Source organism: Vulpes vulpes, chromosome 15, assembly GCF_048418805.1.
Source record: "Vulpes vulpes isolate BD-2025 chromosome 15, VulVul3, whole genome shotgun sequence".
Lineage (NCBI taxonomy): Eukaryota > Metazoa > Chordata > Mammalia > Carnivora > Canidae > Vulpes > Vulpes vulpes.
This window is the reverse complement of record NC_132794.1, coordinates 54,495,592-54,508,852: the sequence shown is the minus strand read 5'-3', so window position 1 is coordinate 54,508,852 and position 13,261 is coordinate 54,495,592. Positions and strand designations below refer to the sequence as shown.

At 37.5% G+C, this 13,261-nt stretch overlaps 1 protein-coding gene across 2 annotated transcripts in view; it reads left to right on the top strand.

Annotated features, from left to right (window-relative positions):
- FBN1 (fibrillin 1) overlaps nt 1-13,261 on the top strand; it is a 225,988-nt gene that overhangs the window by 135,180 nt on the left and 77,547 nt on the right. For both annotated transcript variants that reach the window (XR_011997378.1, XM_072738473.1), the window contains 7 exons: nt 998-1,150; nt 4,733-4,786; nt 6,370-6,495; nt 10,213-10,338; nt 10,829-10,948; nt 11,154-11,291; nt 12,145-12,195. Coding sequence is in view for 1 of the 2 variants with exons in the window: in XM_072738473.1 (XP_072594574.1) it covers nt 998-1,150; nt 4,733-4,786; nt 6,370-6,495; nt 10,213-10,338; nt 10,829-10,948; nt 11,154-11,291; nt 12,145-12,195 (768 nt within the window). In the remaining variant the exon portion in view is untranslated. The remainder of the gene's footprint in view (nt 1-997; nt 1,151-4,732; nt 4,787-6,369; nt 6,496-10,212; nt 10,339-10,828; nt 10,949-11,153; nt 11,292-12,144; nt 12,196-13,261) is intronic.

The following is a 13,261-nucleotide window of genomic DNA, read 5'->3' as shown; positions in this document are numbered from 1 at the left end:
TAACAAATGCACTCTACTATAACGGATAGGACAGAATTAATATTTGTGGGGGAACAAACCAACAGTATCAGTTTTCTTCTTGCATAAATTTAATAAGAGGTAGAAAGATGAGCTGAGATAAATGAAAATCAAGGGAATCCCCACCTCTCTTTCCCCTTTTTCTTTTCTAATCATATAGATGTACTTAATTTTCACCAACTCTCCTTTGTTGATAATAGTCATGGAAATTGGCCTGTATATGCTCATTATCTCATAGCGGACATTTTCGTATAGGAAATTGAATGTCCGAAGGGAAATCTAGAAGGCAAAGGAGGATACAGATAATCAAGAACTTTATGTAATATTTTTATGTCTTTGCATGAATTTTGAAATTTATTGAGAAATAGATATTAATTTTATCCACATTATTTTTAGGAAAGGCAGTCAGTAAACACTTGAATTGGGAGTGGATTGGGCATGGCTGGAAACTCCCTCTCTGGTGGTAAAGATGACACTACTTAGTAGAGCAATGTCTATAAACTTGTATAATGAAACTTTTATAGATTAAACTTCCTCCATTTTGAAAGTGCATCTAATTCAAACATTCAGTAATTGCATGTTTATTTTGAGATAGGCCACACTTCTAAGAAAGATCTTATTTATCATGGGATGAGGGTTACTGGTCATCCATCATTCATTTAACTTGTATTGCCTTGTCTGCACAAGTTTGAGGAAGACAAAATGAATAAGATAGAATCTCAGGACTTAAGAATCTCACAGTTGGGTAAACCATTGGTAGTCCCTAGAAAACTGAGAGTCTGGCAATTGGTTTCCAGTTCTTGGAAGCTTAATGTAGTGTGTTTTATTTTGTCTTTTTCTTTTGAAACCTAAGACCAGAGGCATTTTCTGTGAGTTAGAACAGGGACGATGGCTAAATAAAACCAGCTTCAACTTTGACCTGGGGAGTTCTCATCTGTTTGAAGTGATAGTGTGATGACAGTTGCTTCTTTCTGTTTAGACACACACATGCGGAGCACATGCTATGGTGGATATAAGAGAGGCCAGTGTGTCAAACCGTTGTTTGGTGCCGTTACTAAATCTGAATGCTGTTGTGCCAGCACTGAGTATGCTTTTGGGGAACCTTGCCAACCATGTCCTGCACAAAATTCAGGTATGTGGTGTCATGAGGATGCCCTCGTACTACCAGCCTTCTGCCACCATCTACAATCTTTGCGTCTATGAAAGTCACAGGGAAAGATTATATTATGTTCTCCAGATATATCATTTACCTTCCTGGGGTCTTGGCAGGGTTACCCAGGGTCTGATCACACGTTTTTCACCCAATCCCAATAATCTTTGGGAACAAGCAGCATGTTTAGAACCTCCATCCTAACCCTTCCACCTTAGTAATAGTCACGCTCTTTGGAATTCATGCAACTTGCCTTGTTTTCTAAAGTAGTTTCACAGTGTTTGCATTTTGCAGTAACTATTATAAAAGCAGAATTTTACAGAGTGTAAAAGTAAATAATTTTCAGATTACCTGAATATTTCCAACTTTTTTCCAAAAGGCCATGTGAGAATTTTGTTCAAATCCCTCATGTTGATTTAAGTGTGCTTCTCCTAAATGATTTTATTCAACCCTAGGGAAAAAGTATTTTTCTCAGTTTGAAGTGACATGGTATAATGAAAAGAAAACTGGTTGGTGAGTCAGAATTCTTCCCAGCCATGGGCAGACAAATTACTTAATTGGGGGGTTTAGTTCTTTGTAGATTTTTGTTTATTTAGGAGTTTTGCTCACCTACTTTCAAAAGGACCGGAGATGGCTTACAATAGTAAACAACTATAAAATAGAATAATATGGAAAAGGTATCCTTAGTTTTCTCATCTACAAAATGGATTATTTAGGTAATCTAGAAGATCCTCTCCAGTTATAAATTATTTCTGTCTGTAAAGCAAAAATAGTTTATTGAAACTAAAGCAATAAACAGTCAACATTTGGAAACTTGGCAGTTTCCTTTCAATGTTCTAAAATAGAGTTAGATCCAATGTTGAAAACATGTAGCTTTGATTGGTTGGTTTAAATCTAAGATCCAGTTAGTTCATTTCTGGCCTATATACAATCAATTAAAAATTAACTCACAATTTTTAAACATCTGCCATTTTGAAAATAATATTTTAAATTAGAGAGTTAGAGATTAAAATATGAGAAGTTAGAGAAAGTTAAATGGAAGACTTTAAAAGAAATGAAGGAATGCCAGTTAAAGAAGAAAGCCTTATTCTGGCTGATTTCTTCACAAATTGCCATTTTATGAATGAGTACCAATCAGTTCAATTCATGCTCACAATAATACTTCAATTATACACCATAAAATACAATCTTATTCAACAAAGATACCTCCATGTAACTTTATAGTTGTATATCGTTAATACTGTCCTTTTGTAAGTTACTTTAACTTTTCAAAGTACTTCTCTTACATACTTTGAATTTATAAGATGAATGAGTATCATGAAAACTGAGAGTATAGGTGATTTGTTTACATCTTCAGTAAGTGGAAGAACCAGAACTTAGAATCCAGGACCTTTGGTGCATATAGTTCTTTGCTTTTGCATTTTCCTCTGGACCCAGTACGTGTCCAAAGAATTCTCATGATACCTAGGGAAATGAAGTAATATTATAAAAAGATGACTAAAAGAGACCAGATTTCTTTAAGCAATGAAGCTTAAGGAGGGTTAAATTTGAAGCCCAGCCCCACTAGCTTCTGTTTTATATTTGAATGTACTTGCACAGAAAAGGTCCACATGTGGAAGTGCTTTCCCTCAGTTTGGTTTCTCCACCTCTTTGGTAGATGAAAATGCCAGATCATGAAGGATCTGAGCATAGAATATCCCTTATTTCAGGGGAAAGGGGATATTTTAAAAGGTACTTAAAATATCTAAAAATTTCCTTCTTTAGTCAATTTAATGAGAAACTCCAACCAGATCACATCTAAAGTCCATCTTTGTGTCCTGGAAGGAAGCCAAGGAAGCTATATATGAAGATATTTCTCACTGGCTGCTGCATGTTTATTTCTTATAGGAATCAGTCAGTTAAATCCACAGAAGTATAAGTATTAGGAATCTTCTCATATGTCCACATACGGTTGCCTCTGTGGCACAACACCAAATTGGCTCAGCAGCACGTACCACTTCTTAAATGCATGAACTGTGTGAGGAGCCATGTGGAGCACTTTACATGTTCTCTTGTGACATCCATAGAACTGTCATGTGAGTTGGGTATCCTTGTCTCCAGTGTGTAGAAGAGGAAACTAACAAAGGGAAAGGGCTTGCTCCTAAATAAGCATTGTCCTCAGCGTTCAAACCAGTGCTGACCTGACTTGACTGACTGCAGAGGATAGTCTAGTATCAGATCCTACCCAAATGGAAAAGAGCTGTAACAATAATTTGCCTCCATTTAGGCCAAGCATCAATTAATTTAGCACTAATTGTGAAACTGCTCTTTGCAAAACTGGCATGATATTGTTTTTCTTATTCTGTTACTTACAATATTTTGAAAGTGTTTTAATTAATCACTGACATGAGAGAATAATGACATGGCATTTCTTTTGGCTATGACATGGCAATTCTTTTGGCCTCCAGTCCCAGGCTTTCAAACACACAATGGCAGCTACCTTCCCAAAGGAAGGTCCCATTTAGCTGGATTTAAAAATTAAGGAATTTCACCAATTCTCTCAAATTGACATTTGCATGAAGGCAGAGGCTCTGAAGGGTTCAACCTTCATTTAAAAAAAAATTCTGTGTAACTCATTTGCATCCACTGTCACCAGGAACAGTTTTCTAGCACTCAGAAGTTCAGGAGCTATTTGCTTCAGCAGTGAGGTGTGGTTGGCCTCTGTAAAGAGGCCGCCCCTAATAGCTGTTCTCCTACCACTTCAGCACAAATGATTTGCATTTGACCATGAGACTCCGTGGTTGCCGGAAACTGTGGGCAACTAAGAGGACACTTTAATTTGTTTTCCTTGGATAAAGTATGCTTCCAGTTAGTTCTCCATTTACATCATTCACTCTTATGTTCATCTAAGTATTGTTGGAGCTGTATGTGAAACATTGCATCAGTTTTAGGAAATAGAAATCTGATTCCATCAGAATTTGGGAGCATATTCTGCATACCTCAGTTTCTTGGTAAGACCTCAGTTTTAACATTATGCAATACTTTGCCTATGGATTTATCAGAGAGGATGAATCTAACATTCCAATGAGTGTGAGTTTTAAAAATATACTTAAATACAAGTGCAGAGAGAAATGAGAAAATGTTAAGTACTTGATTGTACTAAAAAAAAAAAAAAAAAAACCCAACAGTTCACACTAAGAAGCAAAATTATTCCCAAGATAGTGGGAGAAGGTTTTATTAACAGTTAAGAAACCACATTTTAACAGGCACATTTCACTGTAAGTGTAAAGTGTTCCCTGGTGAACGAAATCAAATTATAGGAAAAACACCTTTTCCAAAAGCGCTTTGCACAAGGAATTACTATAACTTGCTTATGTCCTTCAAAGTCGTTTTCCACAGTGATGCAGAGCCTTTCAAATGGGAGCCTGGGATACCAGCGACTCCCTCGGGAGATGCCTCCTTTTTCTGTTACCACTTTCTTTCGGTTCCACTCACTTAGGAGGAAATGATGTGTGCAAAGCCAAGCACAGGATCGACCTCTTCTACAAACAAAGGAATCATTTACTATCTGTTAATTTATTGCAGCGGAATATCAGGCACTCTGCAGCAGTGGGCCAGGAATGACATCAGCAGGCAGTGGTAAGGACTGGTTTGGAATTCCCTTCCTTCAGCATGTGCAGAAGCAGCAGTGGTGGGCCCTCCTGTGGGTTTCCAGTTGGTCCCTTTACATGCAGACTGAGGAGGTCTGACCTCTTCTCTGGTCATCACTGCATGATGTACCTAGAACACCTAGAAGCCCCCAGGGGCAGAGCAACTGTGGTACACTGGGTCCTGGATTGCTGGGTTGAGATGTGGGGCTTGATACTGAATAGTTGGGTGTTCTTCCAGGGTGATTGATGGGAACACTGCAGATTAAATACAATGAGTGTGGTCTCATTCATGAGAAGAGACAGTCTGGTCCCCCTTTGGCTCTTCCACCATCAAGTGCTGTTCAGGGTTATGGGCTTAGTTGAATTATTAGACATTCATATTTGAATAATTTATTGACTATCAAGTGTTCAGGCAGTATAAGATGTCAATAGGGAGCTATCTTATATTTTGTAGCAAGCAGAGATAGCAATTAACTGAGTGGGAAGAAGATGAAATATTTCAGTGGACAGGTTAGAACTAGAGAAATATCTGTACCATGAAAGAATTAAAGTTAAAAGGGAGAATTAGAATGAGGGTAAAAACAGGTGACAGGAAAGATGAAGGGATTATTTTATTAATATAAAACTAAATAATTCAACTCAGGACAGGTCTGAAAAAAAGTAGACCGAATTGATTGTCCGCTCATTCTCATGGTTAATTTCATCATTATATGTGGATGAAGGTAGAGAGGAGATATTTGAGGGAAAGAGGAGTAGTAAAGAAATTTATAATGAATAAAGAGTGAGTGGGGAATAAATAAAGTTGTGATAGGGACCTGGAGAAGGAAAAACATGTCAACCTTGACTTATAGAAGATTTGAGACTCGCCATTCACTGATTGTCATCTGCATCACTCTTGGCTAGAGAGCTCTCCTCAGTCTGTAGGCACACAGAAGAGGGAGGACTTAGCCTCATCTGGGCTGAGCAGCAGAGGGGTTTCCAGAACAGGTGATGTTTGAATGTGCTTTGGACCAAAGAATAGGCCTGGTTCCAAACACTCCCCACAAAGAGCAAAAGGGCATTGTATGTTCATGGAAGAACGAGAAATTTAAAGTAAATAGAGTTAATATTTTAACTTAATCTTGATTATTGAACCTACAAAAGTTTGAACCATGAGAGTGACACAGTCATCTTGTTTTTAAGCTAAGTCCGATGGCTCTGTGGAAGGTACATCAAAGAGGCTGGGCTGGTGGCAGGGAGACCAGCGGGAGGGACTGGGGCTCTGTGGTGATCCACTTTTCCATCATGATGTTTGAGTCAGAAGACCAGGGGTTTTCCTTCAGCCTGATTAAAGATTGGTAATCTTGTAGTTTGAGCTCAAATGCCAAGTTCTTCTCTAGGACTGGTGGAAGGAAGATGTGAGTCAGAACATCTTGTAGTGAGAAACGGTGATCAAGTTTCCTCATCAAAGTGAAACTTTATTTTCACTAGGTTCTAAAGTTGTTACATTTATTGTAACGTTATTTTCTTTGGTAGTTCTTTGATGTTAACATTAGAATGTTATTGATACTGAACTTTTTTCTGGTGGTGCAGATATAAATGAATGTGCCTTAGATCCGGATATCTGTCCAAACGGAATTTGTGAAAATCTCCGTGGGACCTACAAATGCATATGCAATTCAGGATATGAAGTGGATCCATCTGGGAAGAACTGTGTTGGTAAGAAGTTTTACCTGTTTCCTAAGACATCTCACACATCATGCGTTGCTTCTTTGTTGCTTTGAGGAAACTGCTTTCAGTAGCTGAAGGGCCTGGGCAAATGGATGGCCTTCACTTTGGGTGTCAGCATGGCACATACATGCCTTGATTAACTAAAATTTACATACCTGAATCCTGATAATTTATAAGTAGTCGTGTGTCATGTTCACTCCAAAAAAGAGAAGCTCCTTAGATGTATACAAAATACAGATTGTGAGCCATTTCTTATGTGTCTACAAAGATAGCCCTATTTTTACCGAGAGAAACAACTCTTTTCCCAACCACTTTATTAGATTTAATCAAAGAAAACCCAGTTTATTTTCAGTAATACCTGTTCTCTGTTAAGTTTAGCAAACACCATATATTTTTTAAAGATTTTATTTATTGGGACATCTGGGTGGCTCAGCGGTTGAGGGTCTGCCTTCCACCCAGGGCATGATCCTGGAGTCCCAGGATCGAGTTTCACATTGGGTCCCTGCATGGAGCCTGCTTCTCCCTTTTCCTGTGTCTCTGTCTCTCTTTATGTCTCTCATGAATGAATAAATAAAATCTTTTAAAAAGATTAATATTGTATATATTTATTTGAGAGAGAGAGAGAGGGAACAAGCAGAAGTGGTGGTGGTGATGGCAAGGGGGTGGGGAACAGAGGGAAAGGGAGAAGCAGGCTCTCCACTGAGCAGTAAGTCCCATGATGCAGGTGTCTACGCAGAATTCCAGGATCATGACCTAAGCCCAAGGCAGATGCTTAGCCAATTGAGCCACCCAGGTGCCCCAAGAAAACACCACATTTTGATGCTCTAATAAAATCTTAATGAAAGTACCAGCCAGTAACTATAAAAAAACAAAAACAAAAACTTTGGGAATAAAATGGTCAGTATGGGCACCATTATTCTTTTTTAACTTTTTCCAGTTGCCTAGACTAGTATTTTCTGAAATCTACTATCTATTCTATGGTGCAGTGACATACTACTGCAGATTTCCTGAAGTTCAGCTTCTAACACCAGAATATTCAAATTTATGGGAATATGCCAGAGTATACCAAAAGCAAAATGTAAAACGGTGTATCTTTTTGATTTGAAAGCAAAACAAATTTTACATAAAAAATACTTTCATGAAGTAGGGAGAAAATTAATCAGTTTTAATAAATATAAAAACGGGGCCTCAAATATACTTTTAACTCTCTAAAAGCCATTTAGGGTTTAGGTGTTAGAACTTATTCTCTCCTGCCATAAGTGGTATTTTAGTTGCAGGGTTTGAAAAGTACTGCCATACGGTAGTCAGTCATTGGAACATGTAAAAATTCTGAGATGCTACAGATTGAAAAAAACACAAATGTCTTTGTTTTCATTCTTTCAACACATAATCGAGCAAGTATTAACTACTCCTCAGGTGCTGGACTCAACTATTGCCTAGACAGCCATAGTTGCTATATGTTCTGACTCAAGAAAAGAAAGTTCCTTCTCCTATTTGTCCCTGGGTAACAAGCAATTTTACTTGCCATGGCTCCTTACTTTACCATTGCAAATCTGGTGTTGAGGAGCTTGCCGAAATACTTAGATCCCTCCCAAGAGACTTGTTACCTCTGATTAGACAGACAATACTTTAACCTTAAAAGGATTAAGATTAAATTACATCATATAGAACATCATTCACTTGGACAGGGAAAAATGGCCATGTCAATTAAATATTTTGAAAAAGTTTACTATTTTGAACTATTAAAACATGACCATCTCTGATATATCCATGAGTTTTCCTCTGTCTTCTTGTCATTGTGCAATTCTTTTCAAAGCTCCTCCAACCTAATTGTGTTATTTCTGACTCCTTTCAGGAATCTTTGTACACCAGAAAGTACTCTAGTTCACTATAGTCCTTTTAATGTATTACAGAAGGCCTCATTCACATTTGATTCTTTTATACTTCACCATTTCTTCTTTTTCTTTTCTTTTTTTTCATAGCTTCTCCTCCTACAAAATTCTGTGTTTCTGTGGACACTGTGAGATCAGTATTAAAACAATATGTGCACCTTTACTCTAGACTCTATGTGTGGCTCTGTGTACAAAGACTCTATGTGTTTCTCTGTCTGTGTACAAAGAAAAGTGAATGATTCTAGAGATAGAATGGAGAGGAAAGATAACTAGATGTCCTGAAACAAACCCTCTATTGCTTTGCACCTTCTGGCTCTCTGAACACCTGAGTCATTTCTGCAGGTCACCTATGCTCACATGTTCCTGCCTTCTCTTCTTCCCTGTACTTCCACTATTCACCATAAATAATTTCTCCTTTTGTCTTCTATCGAACTGCTTGAAGGACAGAACATGGCGAGAATACAGTTCCTCTTGTACAATGTACAGTTCTAGAATTTTGCAGGTTGAAGTAAAGTGTCACACCTAATAGGTGCCTTTTATTTTAGGCCTGCTGATGATTGTCATTATGGGCAAAGTAGAGATATCAGTTATTTTCAAAGAAACAGAAATCTTCCTTGAATATTTTTCATGTGCTTTCCATCTTCACATGTGGCATTTGCACATTCATAAAAACAACTAACAGTAAACAAAAGCAAATTCTTTGCCCCCATTTAAATCACTTTTCACCTGAGTGTCAGGCTAAAACAGTGCCTAGGAAAATGAGGTTAGGAGAAGGTCAGGGGAGCCACATACTTATCCTAAAACCCTTCTTTCAACTACAGGTTTTTTTTTCCTTTCCCTAACTTTTATTGCTGGCCCAAACTTAGCCCTTTTTCTTTGTGGTCTACAATGACTTTTGAGAAATGAATTCTTCCTCTACCACACCCTTAATTTTAGGGCTTCTTTTCTGGGGTACAGTTGTGATTTGAGTGTACATGGTATTTGCAAACTAGATTAAACTCACAACTTTTACTATTGCATTTTTCTGTAATAAAGCCTCTCCTCTTTGGCAGACAGAATCATCATTTATCTGAACAGGCCCGGAAGGACACGGAGATGTTTTAGCTTCTTCCAAAATTTGTAAAAAAAAATTCCTTGTGGACATATAGCCCATTCTGTGGGGTGTGTGATATAGTTTAGCCCAACTGTATATAACAAGCTGTTAAAGTTCCACACTTCCTGAATTACCTAAGTAATTCATATCAAAACTTAGATTTTGCATCAGACAGACCTATTATTTACCTGAAAGTAAGGAGTTTTTCTGAGCTCTCTGAATCTTGAGTCTGAAATTCCTCATGAGAATTATAAACTCTATAGATTGCTTCATACTTTATAAACACAACCAGAGACCATTTCAGTTATTCTAAAGAAGAAATACCCACCTGGAACTAACACATATCAAGGATGGGCCATACTTTCTAAATGTTCTTTTAGTTCCTTAAATCAATAGGATTAGTTCTTTTAATCCTGGGACAATGAACAGTTATATAAAGATTAATGACTTACAGCAAATCCAGGTTTCTGTCTGTTAAAAAAGTGTACTGAATAGTATCTGGTGACTTTATACTTTGTAGATACCTAGTAAAAATAATCAGATGAAACTCCTATTTTCCTCAAATTAGGTTAGTTAGGCAAAAACCAATGTTAGAGGAATTTTGCCTCTTTGCTTGAGTTAATCATATCATAGGACCTTAAATACTTAACCTAAAAAAGCATGAGAAGTTGTGTGCAATGGAATGTGCTCCACTTAAGTTCATGTTTATTGGTTTTCCAGATATTAATGAATGTGTATTGAACAGTCTGCTTTGTGATAATGGACAATGTAGAAACACTCCTGGAAGTTTTGTCTGTACCTGTCCCAAGGGATTTATCTACAAACCTGACCTAAAAACCTGTGAAGGTAATCTGTGTTTTTATTCTTACACTGTGTACTGTATTGTCTTTCAGTATGCCAGTGAAAAACCATGAGAATAAGTTAGAGTCACCTCTATTTTAGACAATTATGTCATTATAATTGAGATTCTGTGGTCCTAAATGACACTTGTATGCACTTTGTAGGCTACTGATGGTACTTACTTACAGTTGCCATTTTATTTGCCATCATTTAAAAGATGAAGAAAATATCACACTAAAGTTAGTAATTTGGATATCACATCTAATGTTTGCTTCAGATTTTCTGAATAAAAAGATTCAGCTGTATGCCAGATTCTGTGCTTAAGAGATATGCTCAATCATTATTTTTGACATTCCATCTAGTCTAGAAAAGAACTTTCTAGGTCAGCTTTACTATCTAATAAAGAATATGTGGTAGCAATTGAGGCCAGAGTTTAAATATTCTTTCATGCCCAAGACTACTCTTTAGCAGTAATGTGGACCTGGTTTTGTTTTAGACATCGACGAATGTGAATCAAGTCCTTGCATTAATGGAGTCTGCAAGAACAGCCCGGGCTCTTTTATTTGTGAATGTTCTTCTGAAAGTACCTTGGATCCAACAAAAACCATCTGCATAGGTATTTATCCTGCTGATCAGCATTGTATTTAATGTTCACTTTTAATGCAAAAGAGTTTATTGCAAAGAATTTAAATATGGATGAACAAAATTGTAAATGACCACTATCACTTGTTTCACACGTCATTCATGCTGTAATTCCAATGCACATTGCTTTTTTTATATAGATTCTGTTATCTATTAACATCATCTCCCACCCCCTGCAGAAACCATCAAGGGCACTTGCTGGCAGACTGTCATCGATGGGCGGTGTGAGATCAACATCAATGGAGCTACCTTAAAGTCCCAGTGCTGTTCCTCTCTTGGTGCTGCCTGGGGGAGCCCTTGTACCCTATGCCAAGTCGGTAAGAGAGTCAGGCCCATTCCACTGGTCACTTTGCTTAGAAACTGGAAACCCAGTACTTTGTTCATTTAGATATACCTAGGAATTCTAGATTTAGTTCTTATGACCTCTGTGAAACATATTGCTGAAGAGGAAACTAAGAGAAGTGTCAAGGACAGTAATTTTGTGTGATTTGGTGATTGGGTTATTTTCTACCACCCACACTGTAATGTGGTTACCTAGTGTTGCTTTCCTAGATCAGGAATTCCAATGGGTTCTCTTGGAAACTCATGATTAGGGGTCTTGAGGTTTTTACAGGCACAGATTATCTTCCAAAAAATGTACTGATGTTCTTTACATTCAGGACTTAACTTCTAAATCCGTTGCAAAGCTGAGGTCTGAGATCCTTGATGATAATTTTGTTGATTAAGTGTTCAGATATATAAATGTGTGGATTTAAATAATGTGAATGCTGCATGGCGGGAGATCTTCGAATTCTAAAGTTTATTTTCCGTGTTCATGTTCTAGGAATCATATATTGTGATTCCTGTTTTAGAACTGATAGCAAAAAAGAAGTCTAGCCAAATTCCTTCTTCGTCATCACCTTAGCATGATCTTTAGGGGATCTTTGGGTCTTTCAGGACCTCTCAGAGGAATTGAGCTTAATTCAAGGAGACATTTCATCCTCCTCCTCCTCCTCCTTCTTCATCTATGCAATCTCAGAAACACTTTGTTATCTTAGACTTATTCATAGCAACAAAATCTAATTCATGCCCAGGTCCTCTTTTGGATTTCTTATACTATGTGATAGAAAGTCAGGATATTGTTATCTCAAATTTGTTTTTTGTTTTTGTTTTTGTTTGTTTGCTTTACAGATCCCATATGTGGCAAGGGCTACTCAAGAATTAAAGGAACACAGTGTGAAGGTATATTTATGCCTATCTATAAACCATAAATTTCTGTGTGCCTGAAGAATGCTTGTGTGAACTTGGACTGGATAAAGTTGTCATGTAACTTCCCAGTGAGAAATATGCAGCAGAGAGGAAAATAATGAGAACTGCAGAACATAACAGATGTTAATTTCACAAGCATATATATGCTGTTGCCAGTGTTGGATCACTCTGGCCACAGGGCAGGGTGACTGAGAATGGTTTAGGCTGACCATGGTTTTGAGTGACTTCACTTTCAAAATACTATCAGGAAGAGAAAAATGGAAGTTTTCGATGAGGCTATAAAATTTGCATTTTTTTCTTGGTTTGTCCTGGTGTGTGTGTGTTTGTTTGTTTCATGGTCATGGATGACCTTTAGAAGGACATACTCTATTGTCTCTTTTTTGAAAGCTTACATGGATTCCCTCCAGTTTATTGTGATTCTTTCTCACGGAGTCCCAGATAGACGTAGGTCAGGGTGACTAACACAACCTGACATGACACGGCAGCTGAAAAATTTTAAAAACAGCAATTAGTCCCATATGTGGAATGAAATGAAGTTTTTTTTTTCCCCTGCTAAAATAAAGAGAAACACTACAACCCCCACCCAAAGTTTTGTTCCAAATGATGACTGAATCCTTTGGCCTTTCTCTGGTCCAGACCCACTGTTAATAACTTATCTGACCTCAGCAGCACATTTTGGTGTACAAGTGGCCAGAACAAAAAAACCCCAAAAGGTAAATTTCCCACTTCCCACTTATCTCTCTCACAAGGAAAGACTTCAAATATTTTTTTTTCAATATCCCCAGCTTAAAAAGTTATTTTTTTCTAAACGGAGACACAGTATGGCATTGGGAAGTGCTTTTCTTTGAATTAACTTGATAGTGAGTATTTATCCAAATTATGGCAGGGAACACACTACTTTCTATTAAACAAACTGGGAAGGACTGGTACATTTGAGATGTTTGGGTAAATGGTGAATGAATGAACATGAGCGTCTTTTGACTCTCCCTAATTCAAGCTGGGACCACCAAGGCTTTGACAGAACAGTCTGAGACTGTTG